Source organism: Strigops habroptila, chromosome 8 (assembly GCF_004027225.2).
Source record: "Strigops habroptila isolate Jane chromosome 8, bStrHab1.2.pri, whole genome shotgun sequence".
Lineage (NCBI taxonomy): Eukaryota > Metazoa > Chordata > Aves > Psittaciformes > Psittacidae > Strigops > Strigops habroptila.
Window position 1 is genome coordinate 19,747,038 of NC_044284.2, and position 15,460 is coordinate 19,762,497.

The 15,460-nt window shown below is 39.2% G+C and overlaps 1 protein-coding gene across 6 annotated transcripts in view; it reads right to left on the reverse strand.

Annotated features, from left to right (window-relative positions):
* SPHKAP (SPHK1 interactor, AKAP domain containing) overlaps positions 1-15,460 on the reverse strand; it is a 72,297-nt gene that overhangs the window by 8,422 nt on the left and 48,415 nt on the right. For all 6 annotated transcript variants that reach the window (XM_030494864.1, XM_030494865.1, XM_030494860.1 and 3 more), the window contains 5 exons: positions 14,593-14,652; positions 11,195-11,329; positions 8,164-8,419; positions 4,146-7,884; positions 667-846 (listed from right to left, as the gene is read on the reverse strand). In XM_030494864.1, the coding sequence (XP_030350724.1) occupies positions 667-846; positions 4,146-7,884; positions 8,164-8,419; positions 11,195-11,329; positions 14,593-14,652 (4,370 nt within the window). The remainder of the gene's footprint in view (positions 1-666; positions 847-4,145; positions 7,885-8,163; positions 8,420-11,194; positions 11,330-14,592; positions 14,653-15,460) is intronic.

Sequence of the window (15,460 nt, forward strand, 5' to 3'; positions counted from 1 at the left end):
ACCAAATCTAAGCGCATGTTAAGAAAAAAACTTGCTCAATCTGAAGTCATGAAAGGGCTGAAGTCAAACTAACATCACTTTATATAAACTCTAAGGACTAGATAACATTTTTAAACGCATGTCCTGACTTGAATTGCAACAAAAAGCAGCACACTGCAATGGGAGCTCTCGAATTTATGCCTACCCAAGGAGAACTCTGTTATCCTCTGTTAATCTGCTCCCTTGTGCCATTCTAAGCAGATCAAGGCTCTATCTCTGCTCTTGGTGCAGAGATACCTGGTGGGAACATCAGTCTCATCAATCTCAGCTAAGAAAATGCCAAAATAAACATTATGCAAATAGCAAATACAGAAAAGGAAAGACTGCAGCAATTAGCTTGTCCAATGGCCCTTTCACTGCAGGACTGAGGCACTTGAGTAGTGTCAGGAAATTTTCTCTTTGTCTGATTCTAGCTGCTTACAATACTAAAAAGTCCTGCTGAGAACCAGAATGTGGCAATTTTTTCCCTGTTTTAAAATGAAGGAGATGAACTCTGTCTTTAGGGTTTCTTTACAGTATTCTGAATAGATCTCGAGCTGTTGACCCTCATTCCTGATACATGGTAGCCAGATCATTGTCCTGGTTAATTAGATCATATTTTATACTGAGAACAGACAACATGGGTACCTCAGGGATCTCTCGCTGAGTTGTAAGTAGCTACTTGTGTCGTCAGGGTTGTCCTCATCGTTAGCTAGCTGGGACCAGCTGCCAGTGCTTTCTTCACTGCTGCTGAGGTGGCTTGGAAATTCTTCGGCTGTTTTTGTTTCCCCTATGATTTCAGCATCCGGCCTGCTCTGAGGACTGTTGCTGGTAGGGTGATAAGGAAGGCACATTGATAATGTAGGCAAAGTGGTGCCACCAATCTTCAGGCAATGCTGCTCATTAAAATCAACCAAGCTGCAAAATTATGCAGATGCAAGAGATTGGATAGACTTATAATCTATACACAAAGTCCAGCTGAGCATATGGTCTGAGATGGTCTTAAAAAAGGATCTTACGACTGCTATAAGCAAACACAAAACATAGTAACATGCATAGAAAAGGTTTAACTTGTACAAAAAGAACTGCTCACTGCACAGGCTTATTTTTTAATGCACTTCAGTCATTTCAGTAATTGAAATACGTGGTATATGTTAGCACAGTATGTCAGCATTTCTTGGAAGTATATCTTGGCTCCAAATCCCTGTCTTACTAATGGGTGAATAGGTTTCTTGACAGAGTTCTTGACAGGGTTTTCTAACTCTGTTAGCATTGTAGATCCAAAAGAGGTCTAGAAGCAAAAATAAGATGTTGTGGGTTGTGAATCACTAATGATTCTTAGCCTTTTGTATTCTTTAGGATCTTTGCTGTTTAGATTGCGGAAGGATGAAGTATTCTTTTTCTAGATAGGTGTGCAGCAGGTAGTCAGAAACCAGACTGCATATGCAGGTCTAGACTGAGTTTAGAAAACTAAGGGTTAAGAGATGTTGTGGCTGAATGTATTGTAATTCTGTACACTCCCACAAACACACGAACAAAAAATAAAAACTATATTTACGGTAACTTTTCAGAGCCAAACTGGACTTTGCGATACTTGCTTCAGGACTTATGATATGTAGACGGCAAAGTATATTATAATCCAAACTCCCTTTTTTGAATGCTAGGAAAAGAATAATTATATAACTGCAGCACCAGAATAGCAATTAATACAAAACTGTAGTTTTGTTAAATTTACTGGATGGTCTGCATTTGCAGCTGTGTGATTAAGACAATGTAATGTGTACTGGCAACCCTCTGCAGGATCCCTCTAGAGAAGTTCTCGCCTTCCGACTTTTATTTACAGTAATGGCTGAGGCACCCTGTCTGCAACTGGAGCAAGAGATCACCCCCAAAATTCTACTTCTCCCAAGTAGTTGATTAGATTAAGAATATACTGAGACAATATAATTATGGATATTTCCTTTTGTCCTGCCCTCACTCTAGCGACAACTGAGAAGTTGCTGCATTAATGCTGGATGCTAGAGAGAGAGGCAGCCTCTTGTACAGGAGAGAAAGGGACTTGTTTGCCTGAGGGCCTCTGTTCTTCCAGGCAGTCAGCATCTGTCAAATAACTATGCCTGTCATCCCTGACCCCTCAGGTACAAAACTAGGCATCTGTAGTAACAGGAAGGCACTGAGCAGCGAGGTTGCAGGTGTTATTCAGATTTTTAATACAGGTCATACAGCACCTATTGCTTGTTCCAAAATATGAGAGATTTTTGTGGGCGTTGTTACATGGCATTTTGGGTTGTGTTTGATTCATTATGCAATTACATCTCAGACTAGCAATGCTTTGAACTGACAGTTCCTTACTTCTGAACAGTCAGTTGGAACAGTTTCTGTATAACTGTGACAGGACTGGGTCTGTTGCACTGCCTACGTACAAGAAACTACTTACTTTTCTTTTTTTTTTTTTAAAGTTGCTGAAGACCTTTTCCCCAGGCCTGCACAGCTTTCTCTCCCTCTCCACTTCTTTTTTTCTTGTTGCCTGTATGTCTGCTTGATGTTTTGCCTGGAGCCCTATGTGCCTATATCTACACTAGCAAGTAATTTCATGCGGTAGGAGTTGATCAAAACAACCAGTACTGATACATTTCCATCTACGTTATTTATATATCTTTAGGTTTTTACTTGAGTCTAGACTTGGTCCAGACATCCATGCCACAAGCAATTCAAATCCATGTAAAGAAACACTGGAAGCTTTGCCTTCCTGGTAGGGTTATGAGCATATCTGGTACACACTTGTGCAGCTTCTAGTGGAGAGTCCTTTAGAAGAAATCTGCATTGCATGCTGCAAATGGAGCCAATGCATGGAAATGAAGACAAATGGATTCAGAACTGCTCTGCACTGCTGAACCAAAACACTCATGTAGGTGTAGCCTCTGGTTACTAATTCCGCCCAATCAATCCTAATGATTCAAACTTCCCATAGTTGCTTTAGGAACTCTGCATCAAAGGCAGAGGAAAAGTTGTTATTAAAGGGCTCTTAAACTGTGTGAAAATAACAGTCAAGATTCCAAATATGTAGATTTCTAAATTATCTTACTAAAAGCAGGTTGCATTCAAAGGAAAGAAGGGTTAATGGTGGACAGTCAGTATGAAAGAACAGTGACACTATGATTGTCCACCTAATCGCTACCATACACAGGAAAGTACATGCTTTCTCACTTCAAGCAGAGCTTTGTCAAAAGCCAAAACAGAGCACTTCCTAGAATAAAATGAGCTGCAAAATGGTTTCTAACACTAGCACATGCACTCTTTCAAGCACTCTGAGATAATAGGGTGCTGCAATGATCCAAGTGTTTGCAGTTTAAATACCATTAAAGTAACAGACACGATGAAGTATAGTTAAAAACAGGCAATGTCTAGAGAGAGAGTCTTGATCTTAACCTCAACATCCACAGCAATCCTCTACATTTGTGTTATGTAGTAAAATGAAATTTTATTATTTTCTCTATCGAAATTCTACCAGAGAAGTCTTGAACCAAATGAGGTGAGGAGTGTTTTTAATTACTATTTTATTTCTTCCACTAAAGAATTTTTATTACTTGTATCTCCAGACTGTAAACACAAAGCTGAACTTCAAGGTCTCAAAAGTCTGGTATTGTTTCCAGCTACACAAAGCATTAGTTATATGAGCAAGCACAGCAGAGAACTACAGCAGAGGTCAAATTCTGCTGTCTTGTTTTATACCTTTGGTTTTTGTTTGTGGGTTTTTGTTTCTTTTTTTTTTTTTTTTAAATTTCAGTATCAGCCAGTGTTAAATTAAAGTTCAAACTTCATCTATATTTCCTGTCTTGCCTATGGAAGACTTAAACAACTGTAGAGAGAAAACTTACTTGTCTCTGCAGTATTAGATTTGAATCTTGGAACCATGTTGTCATACACCATGTAAGTTTGCTCCAGAAACGGGTACTGTGATATATGCTTGGGTGATTTTATGCCATGAGAAACCTGTAGTCAGAACTTTCTTTCTTTTATTTATTTGAAAGTGCTTCTCTTCTTATCTTCTTTTATCAAAATAATTTTTACTGGGAAATTAAAACAAACACAAAAGCAATGTGCTGATTTACTGTTTTGTCACTTACCTATTTAGTAGGGAACCGGAAACTGCGTGTTTCCCATCAAAAGTTTCTGGAGGCTTTTCTTTGCTTTGGTGCTCCTTTACAGAAGGGCTACATGAAATTAAGGACTCTGAGCCTTTATCTGGCTCATCTCGTTGATCAGTTTCTATCTGAATTAAAGGCACTTCCCTATGCTGACCTGCAGGGAGGCATCCAGGCTTCTTCATATGCTGTTTTTTCTCATCTAAATATACTCCCTCCCTTTTGGGTTTTGATTGCGTCTGAGTTGTGCTTTGAGGATGTTTGCTTTCCAGCACATGTTCTTGGCTTCTATAATCAAAAGAATCCTGCTGGACAACGATTAAATTTTTACCACTTTCAACAATATTTGCAGCCAGTCTGTTTGCATATTGTTCCACATGTGGTGGGGAATCACTCTGAAACTGGACTGCCTCTGCAGCCTCTGCCTCATCTGCTATGATTTTGTTCTTGCGCATAAGAGATTCAATAGAACTTGCCCACGTCTCGTGAATCAACATATCTGTTATCTGGTCAGTCTTGCATCTTTGGTACAGGCATGAGTCAGACTTGCAAAGACCGGAAGAAACCACGGTACTGACTGGCTGTACACTAAAGGAATCTTGGTGATGGTGGGCAAATCCATCTAATGAATTTGCCTTAACTGGGACACTAACTGTTAGCCTAGAACCTGATGATCTGCTGTCAGGCATTGATGATTGCCTAAAGCAAAAAGGTGATCGTAGAGAGGGTGATAGCAAACTGCCACACCAGTCCTTTGAATTCCAAGGAGAAGATACATTATCTTTATTTTCTTTTTCTATTTCTCTTAGCATATACCTATAAAATTCTTCTGTTATGCTTTCTGTGCTGGATTGTTTGGATGGGCAACTCGGTCTTACATTAAGATGGCCATTCTTCTTGGCTACCTGTTGCAAAGCAGAAGTTAAGATGTTGTTTGCATTTTTTCCTGCATAGTAATCTAGTAATAAATCAAAACCTCTTCCTTCATTTTCCATCTGGTTCACCATAAATCTTGAAAATTCATCTGTAATGCTTTCACAACTAGACTGCTTTGAGACAGAACTTGTCTGGCTCACAGGTTGACCAAAGGTGTTCATCAGGCCTAAGGTATTGAAAGAGGCTTTGGAATCCGAGTCCTCCTCAGGTATGCTCTCACAGCTTGAGGCTTTGGCTCGACTCCATCTTTCACAGTGCAGCCTGTTCCTGGCGTGGTTTGGACCTTGCCAGATGCTATCAACCACGGAGAGTTCAGTGAGGTTCATGATCTTGGCAGCCACTTCATTAGCAAAGATATTGACTGAATCTGGTGTGTCCTCAAGGCTTATAGATTCATCTACTACCCGATTCATCAATCTTTCCTTTAGCTCAGGATGCTCATCTGTTTTTCTTTTGATCTCACTAAGTCTAGGTGCCCTGTTCTTCCGAACAACTGAACCATTAGCATGGGTTTCCTTTTTCCTTTTCATGGTTCTGCAAGATAAACTCTGGGTCACCAGGTATTCATTGCCTCTCTTCCACGCACAGAACCAAGGTTGCTTTCCATTTGAATTTTCAAGACAAATGGCAGCTATTTCTGTTGCCATAGAGACAACTGTTTCTGCCAATTCTTCTGCAAAATCTGTTATATAATATTTGTCCCTTGAATGTTTCACCTGTAGTACAGGCTGTGAAGGAAGCAAGACATGATTTCCTAATAAAGACAAGCTAACCTCGACATCATTATTTAGCAGAGCATCAGACTTATGCTTGGCCCGGTTTTCTGCATTCATGACGGCACTGGAAGACAGCTGTTTTTGAACACCATGCTTGCATTCGTTGTTTGCTAAGGTATTTTCTCTGTCTGAAAATGATCTGTAGTCTTTCTTCTTCTGATGATTATTACTCTGATTTGGGGATTTGTAACAGTCTCGTGTTGTTCTTTTCAGGTATCTTTTCTTGGGAGATGTTTTTGCAACAAGTGCATTATGCCCTGTAGCTCTACGTGTTGGTTCTGAATCTAGTGTAGCACTTTCCTTGCTATTTACATCTTTCATATTACTTTTCCTGGTATTTGTGACATTTACAAGATCTTTGCTAGAACTAGTGCTGTAGGATGTATCAAATGGTTTAACAGCAGAGTGATCAAGGGGGCTGTGTGAAGTTTCATGTTCTGTTGCCTGTGTTGACCATTCTTCTGCTCTTGTTACTTTCTCTGCCTTTGTCCCCCCGGAAAAGAGAGGAGAACACTCTTCAACTTGTCTTATGTCATTCATCTTCTTGAAAGTGAAATATACTATGTTAAAAAGCAACCCAGTTGCAGTCTCCATGAAAATGTCTTGTGTATTTGAGCAGTTTTCTGAACAGGGGTGTAGCTGCCTCTTTTTCCTAACCTCCTCCATAGAATGTCGTAGAATAATATTGGATAAGTTTTGTGCAAGTTCATCCCTGATTACTTCATCGGTGTGTGGAATCTGTGGTCTTGTTGCTGTTTCAATAATTTTTCCATTTATGGATTCCATAAAATGCCCTACATTTTTGTATGTGTTGGGTTTTGTCAGAATTATTGATGCCTCTTTGAGAAGTGCCTCTGCAATGCTATCATTTAGCTTCTCCATGCTGCTTCCTAAAGCTATGCTGCAATGTAGAGTGATGGCTGCAGAAGTCTGAGCAGCAGACAGAAGTCCACTTGAAGTTGCAGGGTACTTCTCTTCTTTTGTTTCCCCCAGACCACAGACAGCTACAGCACTTGCTACCTGAGTCATGCCACACAGTGCAGATGGAAATGAATATTCTGTGCCAGCACAGTCAAGTAGCTGTGAAGGTGTTGTGTGCTCTTCGTTATCAACTGCTCCATTGTTAGACTGTGTGGCTTCTTCATCCTGCCTGAATTTTTCTGCAGCCTGGGGACTAGAAATGGTTCCAATAACAGTGGCTGCACAAGCCAGAGCCACTTCCAGTGCACTCTGGCCGTGTCCGTTTGAATGTCCTTCCTCAAAGTAATCTGAAACTTCAGCAGAACTTTCTGATTCAGTCCAGTGACACAGGCTGGGGAAGGCAGACCCTGGCCAGTCAGATATATGCTCAGAACTGTCTGGACTTTGCACTATGACGATCTTTGGAAGTTCATTCCATGATCGGGAAGCAGATGCGTCTTCCGACTTACAGGAGCTTCCTACGGAGATGCTGACAGCAGCCTCCTCACTAAAAGTGGGTTGAGACTGTGACAGTCTAATGAATGCGTCTTGCAGAACAGATTCTGCTAAATTTGTGGCATACTGACCTGTAGTTGCTCGCTCATCTTGAGGGAGAGGATCAGTTTTCCTGATACCTGCACAATCGTCTCCATCTGTCTTACTATTGTGTTTTGCTGTTGGGCCATGAAGAGGCCCCAGCTCCTCTTTAGCCATTTTGGTTAAAGATACATCTTCTAAATCTTGTGCTGCATAGGAATTTTCAACATCATTAGTCAAATTATTAGTGCTAAAGGATGAAGTAGCTCTTCCAGCTAATTCCTTCTGCCGTGGTATTTCCTGGTCTGACTTATCTTCAGGTTGTAAGATGTTACCTTCAGGCACAACATTCACAGCTTCAGAGACTCCAGTAGCTGCATTATCTTCATTAGTACAGTTCCCTTCAAGAATAGATGGCAACCTGGTTTTTCTGTAGCGGCTATTTTCAAATCCCTTTACTTTATTTTTTTTGACATCTGAGGATGCTTCTGAAACACTTAACTTTTCATGACCTGTTAAAAGGAAAAGAAGAAATTAGTTTTGCAGAGTATCCTGTAACTTTAAAAAGAAAACGGCTGCACAACTGTGTAATGCATTACTGCTCTCTAAAGCTACTGCAGAAACATGTATCCTTGTCTTTGAATAACAATTTAAAAATATGAATGGCCATTCATTTTCTAAATTGCAAATGCATACATGAATTAACGTCAAGTGCAATTTCTGTGAGCATTGCCATGGCTGTTTTGCAGTAGGAAGAATAGCAGAATTATGGTCAGTCACACTGCTTTTACCAGTTTTACATTCATCAGCCTCGTTGTCATCCTCTAGGTGCTCAGATGCTGTGAGGAAATCTTCTTCTATTGAGGACACTGAGCAGTTTGTGTCATCTTCGGGCTTTAGGACATGAGCTTCTATCTGCAGTTGTCTCTCCTGAACAAGCTCAAGTCCAATCAGAAACTTGTTTATTTCAAAAATGATGCAGCTTGCACTGTTTCTCCTGTCCCCCCTTGCACACTGAACCAAGCAGACATCTGCCAGCCAAGGACACTGGAGGAGAAAAGAATTTCAAATAGTTATTTAATTATAAGATAAAACTTATTTTAAGCTTCTCTCTGTAGAAATATCTTAGAAATGCTCTGTTGCAAAGATGTAATCCAATTTGTTATTTAGATGTCTGTAACAGAGTGTGCAGTTACATATATGCCAAAATAAGACTGCTTGGACTTGATCGCTTTTGTTATACAAACATCTTAGTAGAGAACCCAGCTGTATCACAGGGGCATCTTTATTTTGTTGAAATTACCAAATTGTTTGTTTTCAATCAGCTTTGTGTTTTAATGGCAGACACTTGCTTTTAGTCATGTCAGAGTTATTCACTTGACATTCTTTTATTAATGGCCTTGTATCACCTGGTATTACCTATCCCTTGAGGGAATTGTTTGTGGGCATGAATTCATTTTCAGGATAATTTCTGTTGCAATGCTTGTTTAAAGGCACCCTGGTAAGTACTGGCTGGGACGCTGTTAAGAGCAGGTCACCTTTAGATGTTCCTACAAACTGTTTTAAAATGGTGTTTTATTTTGTTTTTTTGCTCTCCTTCCTCTCATTTCTTATTTGCCCAAAGCTCCATTATTTCAGACTGGTGAAACCTCCCACCGGAAATGAGGCTTCAATGGGCACTGTGTTCAGCCTTTATATAAAATTGTCTTACCTAGAGAAGCTGTACAACTAAGTTGAAAGTTGAACAAAAACTAAGAGAAAGGAACTCTTGTTATTCTCATTTTATTGATTTTGAAACTGTTGGATATTTATACAACCACAGAGCTAAGCTGATATCTCTGCATGGGGCCACGTTTGTGGTATGGATGTACTCTGAAGCAAAGCCAAGCTTTCGCAGCTTGTGATCTTGCACTTTAGCGTCAGGCCCCCAGGAAGGACCCTGAATCCAAACCAACTCTGGATTGAGACAGTAGATTTTAAGCTGTGCAAAAGATGTCCTAGACCCCCTGTGCACTTGCACAGTATTATGCATAACGTAACCGCATCCTAGATCTTTTGTCTTTGAAAATGAATACAAAGCAAATATCAGTAATAAAGGGAGTGGGATGAGTATTATGTTGGAATAAAATATTTTGTTAGCCTGCTCTTTCTTACCACCTAAAAAATGTGTCTGAAAAGAAAAACAGATAAATTGGTCTGTTAAAAGTCAAACAGAAAAGACAGATTAGATAGCTAAGAAATTGTTGCTGAATCAGACTTCAGCATACATCATATTGTGAAAAATGTTAATAAAAGCAGATGCAGCCTCAGATCAAATGTTCCCCTGCTGTTGCTCCAGACCACAGTTTGCAGGGTTGTACTTGTGAAAAGGGCTGATGGGGAGCAGAATAATCATTGTATGAAAACTGTGTGAGTCTCTTTACAAATGAAATTCTCTGGAAAGCCAAACAAATGTAAGGACGAACATAGCATGTACTTATCTGACCAATAAATCTCAGCCAGTCTCAATGCAAAGCTTTCTTTATCTTTCTGTATCTTTATCTCAAGATCAAAATTTTGGTTAGTTCCCATTTGTGTCTTGCTTGCAGTCTCTCTGGGAAGGCTGCCAGTCTCAATGGCTGCCGTCTTTCGGAAGTGGGGGTGACTTGGGAACTCGAGTCATCTTGTTCGGGCCTCAAAACACCCTTGTGTGTACTGCAGTGGCTTCCCTCTAGGGAAGTGGGGTTTGGAGCTCCACTGCTCCTACCACAAGCTTGTGCACTTATTTTTTTTAAATCTTTCTAAATTCAGCCAATAGTCACAAGTGGCAAGAAAGCTCAATAACCAGGCAGTTTCTCCCTTTAAAGATCAGCTTCTTGGTATAACATAAAATGCAATGATCTTTGCATATAGCTGTTTCAGGACCTGCTGCATGAAGACTTCTGTACACCAATTAATTTCAGTGCCCCCCCCTTCTTTTTTTAATTTTTTTTTTTTTTCCCTTCCAGCAAATGTTCTAATTTCCTTCCTTTCTCTATGTGGTGCCAGTAAGAGGAACTCTCAGCCTCCAGATCACAGATAGGGAACATTTAATTGGCAATAACAGGAGTGAAAGAGTTAACGAGAATTTTGCCTTTAGCTCCTTTAAATGTTAAGCTTTAGTTAATGCATTAATTGCTTTTTAAGTTGATAGAATCTAAATGAGGTATTAGCTCTGGTATGGTTAAATTAGCTTGGTATTTTCCATTGTCACATTCAGGCTTACAGTAGCTACTAGGATTTTCAAGTCCTATCATCAGCTCTTTTCCGAGGTGCATGTGTGGGAGAAGATGGATTGGGAACAAAAGTGGGAAGTAGCAAGACTTCACTTGAAAGGGAGTCTGTAGGAGCTGTGCCTCAATCTGGTTATGTGCACGGAAAAAGTGTTACATCTTTCCTTTCCCTGCCCTGTGCTGTCCTCCTGACTCCTGCAGCTCTTGAAATCTAGGCTTATGAATCAATCACCTCTGCCACCAATGCCTGCCTTCGCTAGTGAATGAAGGATCATTCACTGAAGGATCAACCACTAATGGCTTAATGCATTATCAGCTGCAACCCAGATGTTCACAGGATCTAGAGGGAATAGCAGGATTTCTTTCCTATCTTTGTGTCATACACACCCCCACCATCCCCTGCCCTGCCACACACACTTAAGACTCTTGTTAGTTTACTTTTTTATGTTTGCAAACTCCCACTCATCTCTTAACCTGCTGCAAGGTCTTTGCTTTCAGCTTCCTTTTTTTCCATTTTCCAAATCCGTCCTTTGAGGTGTGATGTAATATTAAAGATGAGTTTGATTCCTACCTGGGGAACTTCATAATCGGCCTGAAGGTTTCCTGATGTTAATCCACTCAGCAGGACTATTTCATTTTCCTTTGGTGGCTGTACATTCATTGAACTGATGAGTTTGGGGAGATTTGGAGAGACGCTGATCAACCTCTGCAGCATGAAAGATAAATTTTTCTCTCAGGTAATGAAGTCTAAGTTGCACAGTTCTATTCTTAAATATCAAAATGAAATAGCACTTACAGGCATCCCTTTAGAAAGCTTAGTGGAATTTATTGCTTTGAGTTGGTTAAAAATGGAACTGCCAGCATTAAAATGCACATTCTTTCTTTTGAGCCACCAGGCAAGACGATGGCAGTATAAACTTCTGCACAACTGTCCAGCAGGACAATCTTTCGTCCCTTACATTGTCATGTGCTAAACAGCTTGATTGTATTTATGCATTCAAATGCTTAGCCTTTGTACTACAAGTGATTTCCTAAGAGACTAAGAACACACTGCCTGTTACTGTTTAAACCAGAAAAGATTTAGTAAGTATGGTAATGAGAACAGGGCAGAGCTTCCAGTTTTCCTCCAAGCGTATGACAAGCAAGCAACAAAAGGGAAAGTTAACTGGGAATTGCTGATCAAACTGATGCAATACTAAGCTGGGAATAACAGAGGTATTTAATACAGAGATGAAATACGCATTTCTTTGCTGTTCCAGTGGACACCTTCATGACCTTTCATTTGTAATGATACAGTAATTTTCTACCTGTTATGTATTTTGTAGAGCCAGGAGTGGTAATAGTCACAACACCAATGATGCTATGTAACAGGAGAATCATACTATGATATTGCTGGGAGTCCCCAGTGTATGGAGGAGAAACCTGCTCATTCATGTACAAAGACCAGACCAAAAGTACAATACCTACCCTAAGAGTGCTTGCAATTCTTTGCTGCCAAGGATCTCACTGTGCTTGCTTTATGAACAAGGAATTAGGGATGACGCCTTACAGAGGAGTAAATATGATATCCATTTTATGCACTAGAACAGCCCCTAAAATGGCAAAGCCATTCAGGGGAATACAGATCTCTGGCACCCAGCCATATGCTTTTTTTACTGCGCAGTTTAATGATACCCCACTTTTTGCTTTTCACCTTCAAAATAATAAGCTTGCAGTACTTTTTGTCTCAGAGTGAATTAGATATAATAAAAATTTCTGGCTTAGCAAAGCTAATTCAGTTTTGGGGAACAAATCACTTTTTAGTAGAGTGATCTTCAGATGAGACTAAGTATTTGTATTTGACATGACTAAATTCAGTGCTTCAATTCACTGACATTTCAGTATAGAACAAAAAAGTTCTCATTGTTTTCGTTTTTCAAATTATAACCTTTCTCTTATCACACACATTTCTCTATGTATCTCCATTTTTCTACTGCCTAAATTGCCACATTTTATGAGATTTCTGATGTAGGGAATCATAGCATTTTGTGTATTTCTTACTTCAGTTCCTTAACTTTTGTTCGGAATAAAAAAAGGCAGAGTCTGGAAGGATGATTACTTTACAGCAAAACCCCACAATTTAACCTGTTGTAATGGGTAATGCAAAATCTTAACAGTACCTATTAGTAAAAAGTTGTATTTCATATATAACTATTTACTATGCTAACAGCTATGCTAACATCTTTAAAAATCTTCTATGAAATGCTTTCACCACATCAGTGTGTTGTATAAAAATCCACTCCACCCAAAGTGAACTTACACAAAATGCATATTATACACAAAAACTGTGATGATCGAGTTTCCTCTTAGAGAAGAATACTCGGTACCTGTGCTAGCAGTGAATTTTTATTACCTACACTGAAAACTAAAAGAACAAACAGTATTGTCTTCCAGTCACGGTTAATAAATGTGTTGACTTTGCACCAGAAACTACCTTTATAAAATGCGACCAAACCTGGCAGCCTCTCTGTTACCAGTCCCCCCATGTGCCTGGCAGGGAGCGGCAGCTGTGGGCATGTTGGGATGCAGCGCTGCAAGGACCCAACTGGGATCTGCTGTCAAGGAAGAGCTTAGGGCTAAGCAGAGTGCACAGGCAGTGAATGGACCACTCTTGGAGGGCTGGTAAGTAAAAATCATGCATCTGCAGGTGATTTCTGCTTGTGACGGAGTAATCTAATTTCTAGGCATTGCAAAGGCTAGCTGCGTAAAGCTAGTTTAAGTTGGCTTTTAAAGATATCTAGCTCTGAGATTGAGGGAGAAACTCCTGGTATTTTCTTATCACTTGGTATAGCTTTTGTTCCTTAATAAACACTGTAAAAAACAACAAAACCATTGCTTATTAGAAACCAACCAGTGCTTCTGTGGATTTAGTAAAGTTAAATCTCTCAAGCTGCTCTGCACAGTTAACCTGCTGATTCAGCAGAAAAATAATTTTGCTGGAAGAGCTGTATTTATTTTTGCCATCTGAATTTTTATAAGTCTAGGATGCAGAAAACTGCGTAGAAAACCAGTTCCTGCTAATGAATGAGTTGCAGGAGGTGACAAGGTCCCAGCATTGGTTGTCCTCCCATGAGCTAAAAGTGGTATCAGCAAACTAATCGTAATACTTTACTGAGTTGCTCCGTGGATACTGTGAGGAGGTCCCACCTTTGTCCTTTTACCACATACTGCAACCATATTGCTGTATTGATCATAGACACCAAATGAAAAATGAATTGATGAAGGATGATGTAAACTCAAAACTGAGACCAGGCCATCGTATCTTTAAAATGTGACTTCCTCAGATTTTTTTTTTTAATGGCATGTATGTTAAAAAGCATATCATGATGTAATTTGTTTCAGTGTTTGTAAAGTAACAAACCTTTATTTAATTTTTTTTTAATCCCTTTTTTCTACCCTCCAAACTTTCAGTTAAATTGGTAAAACACACCTTTAATTAGTTCTGTTTTACCTAGAACCCTTCTCAATATCACATAATCAAACTGTTGGAGTTGGACTGAGTAAGACTGGTCAGCTGAACAAGACCTAAATGACTTGAAGTTTCTCAAAGGCTTTTTGACAGTAAGAAAGAGCAACATCAGAAATTACTTTTATGTAATATTATGTCAAATTGAAAAATTGAATGTATGACATATCCATGCTCACTTCTCTGATAAAATCAAGGCTAAGCAAGAAGTCCACTCACATGATAACAGCTGTAAATTCACAGGCGGTAACGATCCATTAGATATTTCTGGGATCAAAGTAGGAAAAGCTAAAAAATATGACCTGGCATTGAGATAATTTCAGATTCCTGATGCATTGCTCTCTGTAAGGGTTAAAAATCTAGGGCTGACTTCGATTTGTCCATAGAATTTTGATCTGGGTTTGCATTGGAGATACCTGGAGTTCCTGCCTAGACACATTGTGCATGTTGTTAAAACCTGTTACCTGTTTCACTTGCTCATCGCTGCAATCATCTCTGTTTGCATCTAAATTCACAAAACAAACCTGTAATAAGAGAGAAAAAGAAACAGTAGCTTATAAAGTTGTATTAGAATGGCAGCGACCCTTTTAAAGTCAATATATTTTCCTTTTCTAACCTTGTAGCTGAATACATGAAGCCTTCTCCTAGTACAAAAAAGGTTGAAAGGTTAGCAAAGAGAATGGCAGAGTAGATATTAGGAAAGCAGAAAAAAGGAACAAAAAAAAGTGATAACATTACCTCTTCTGACAGTTAGCTTGTCTGATGAATGGGCAAATGTGCCAATAAATTGTAATACAGAGGATATTAGAAAAGATAGAGGAAATGTTAAAAATGCATTTGGTCATGTATCAGATAAACTCTTCATGTCTTGCTTTTCCAATTATTTCTTATTTTCAGGCAATTTTTGCTAAATGTTTTGTAAGTGCAATTGTGAGTTGCTTTTAGAGTTTTCTCTATATCATCATTGTAGTAGTTTTCCTAGTTTTCTAAACTTCCTAAGTAGAAGTTTAAGACTTTATGGATATAATTTTTTTACCTGGTTCACGAGCCAATATGCAAGCAGAAGTTTTTAGCAGTGCTAACTGCACACTGCAGTGGGTAGCAGAACAGCTTGCAAGTTTACCTGTGATTCACTGGAAATCATTACTTTTAATGACAAGGTCTTTTGCCCCTTCTTTGATCATTATGAGTTTCAGCTACCATCTGATGATAGTTAGATTGACTTAAGCAGAAACTTCAGATCCAAAGATAATTTAATTTCTGAAGGTTTCTCTCTTTTTTTTTTTTTACATAACTGGAAGGCCATTTTCTAATCATCAGAAATAAGAAAAT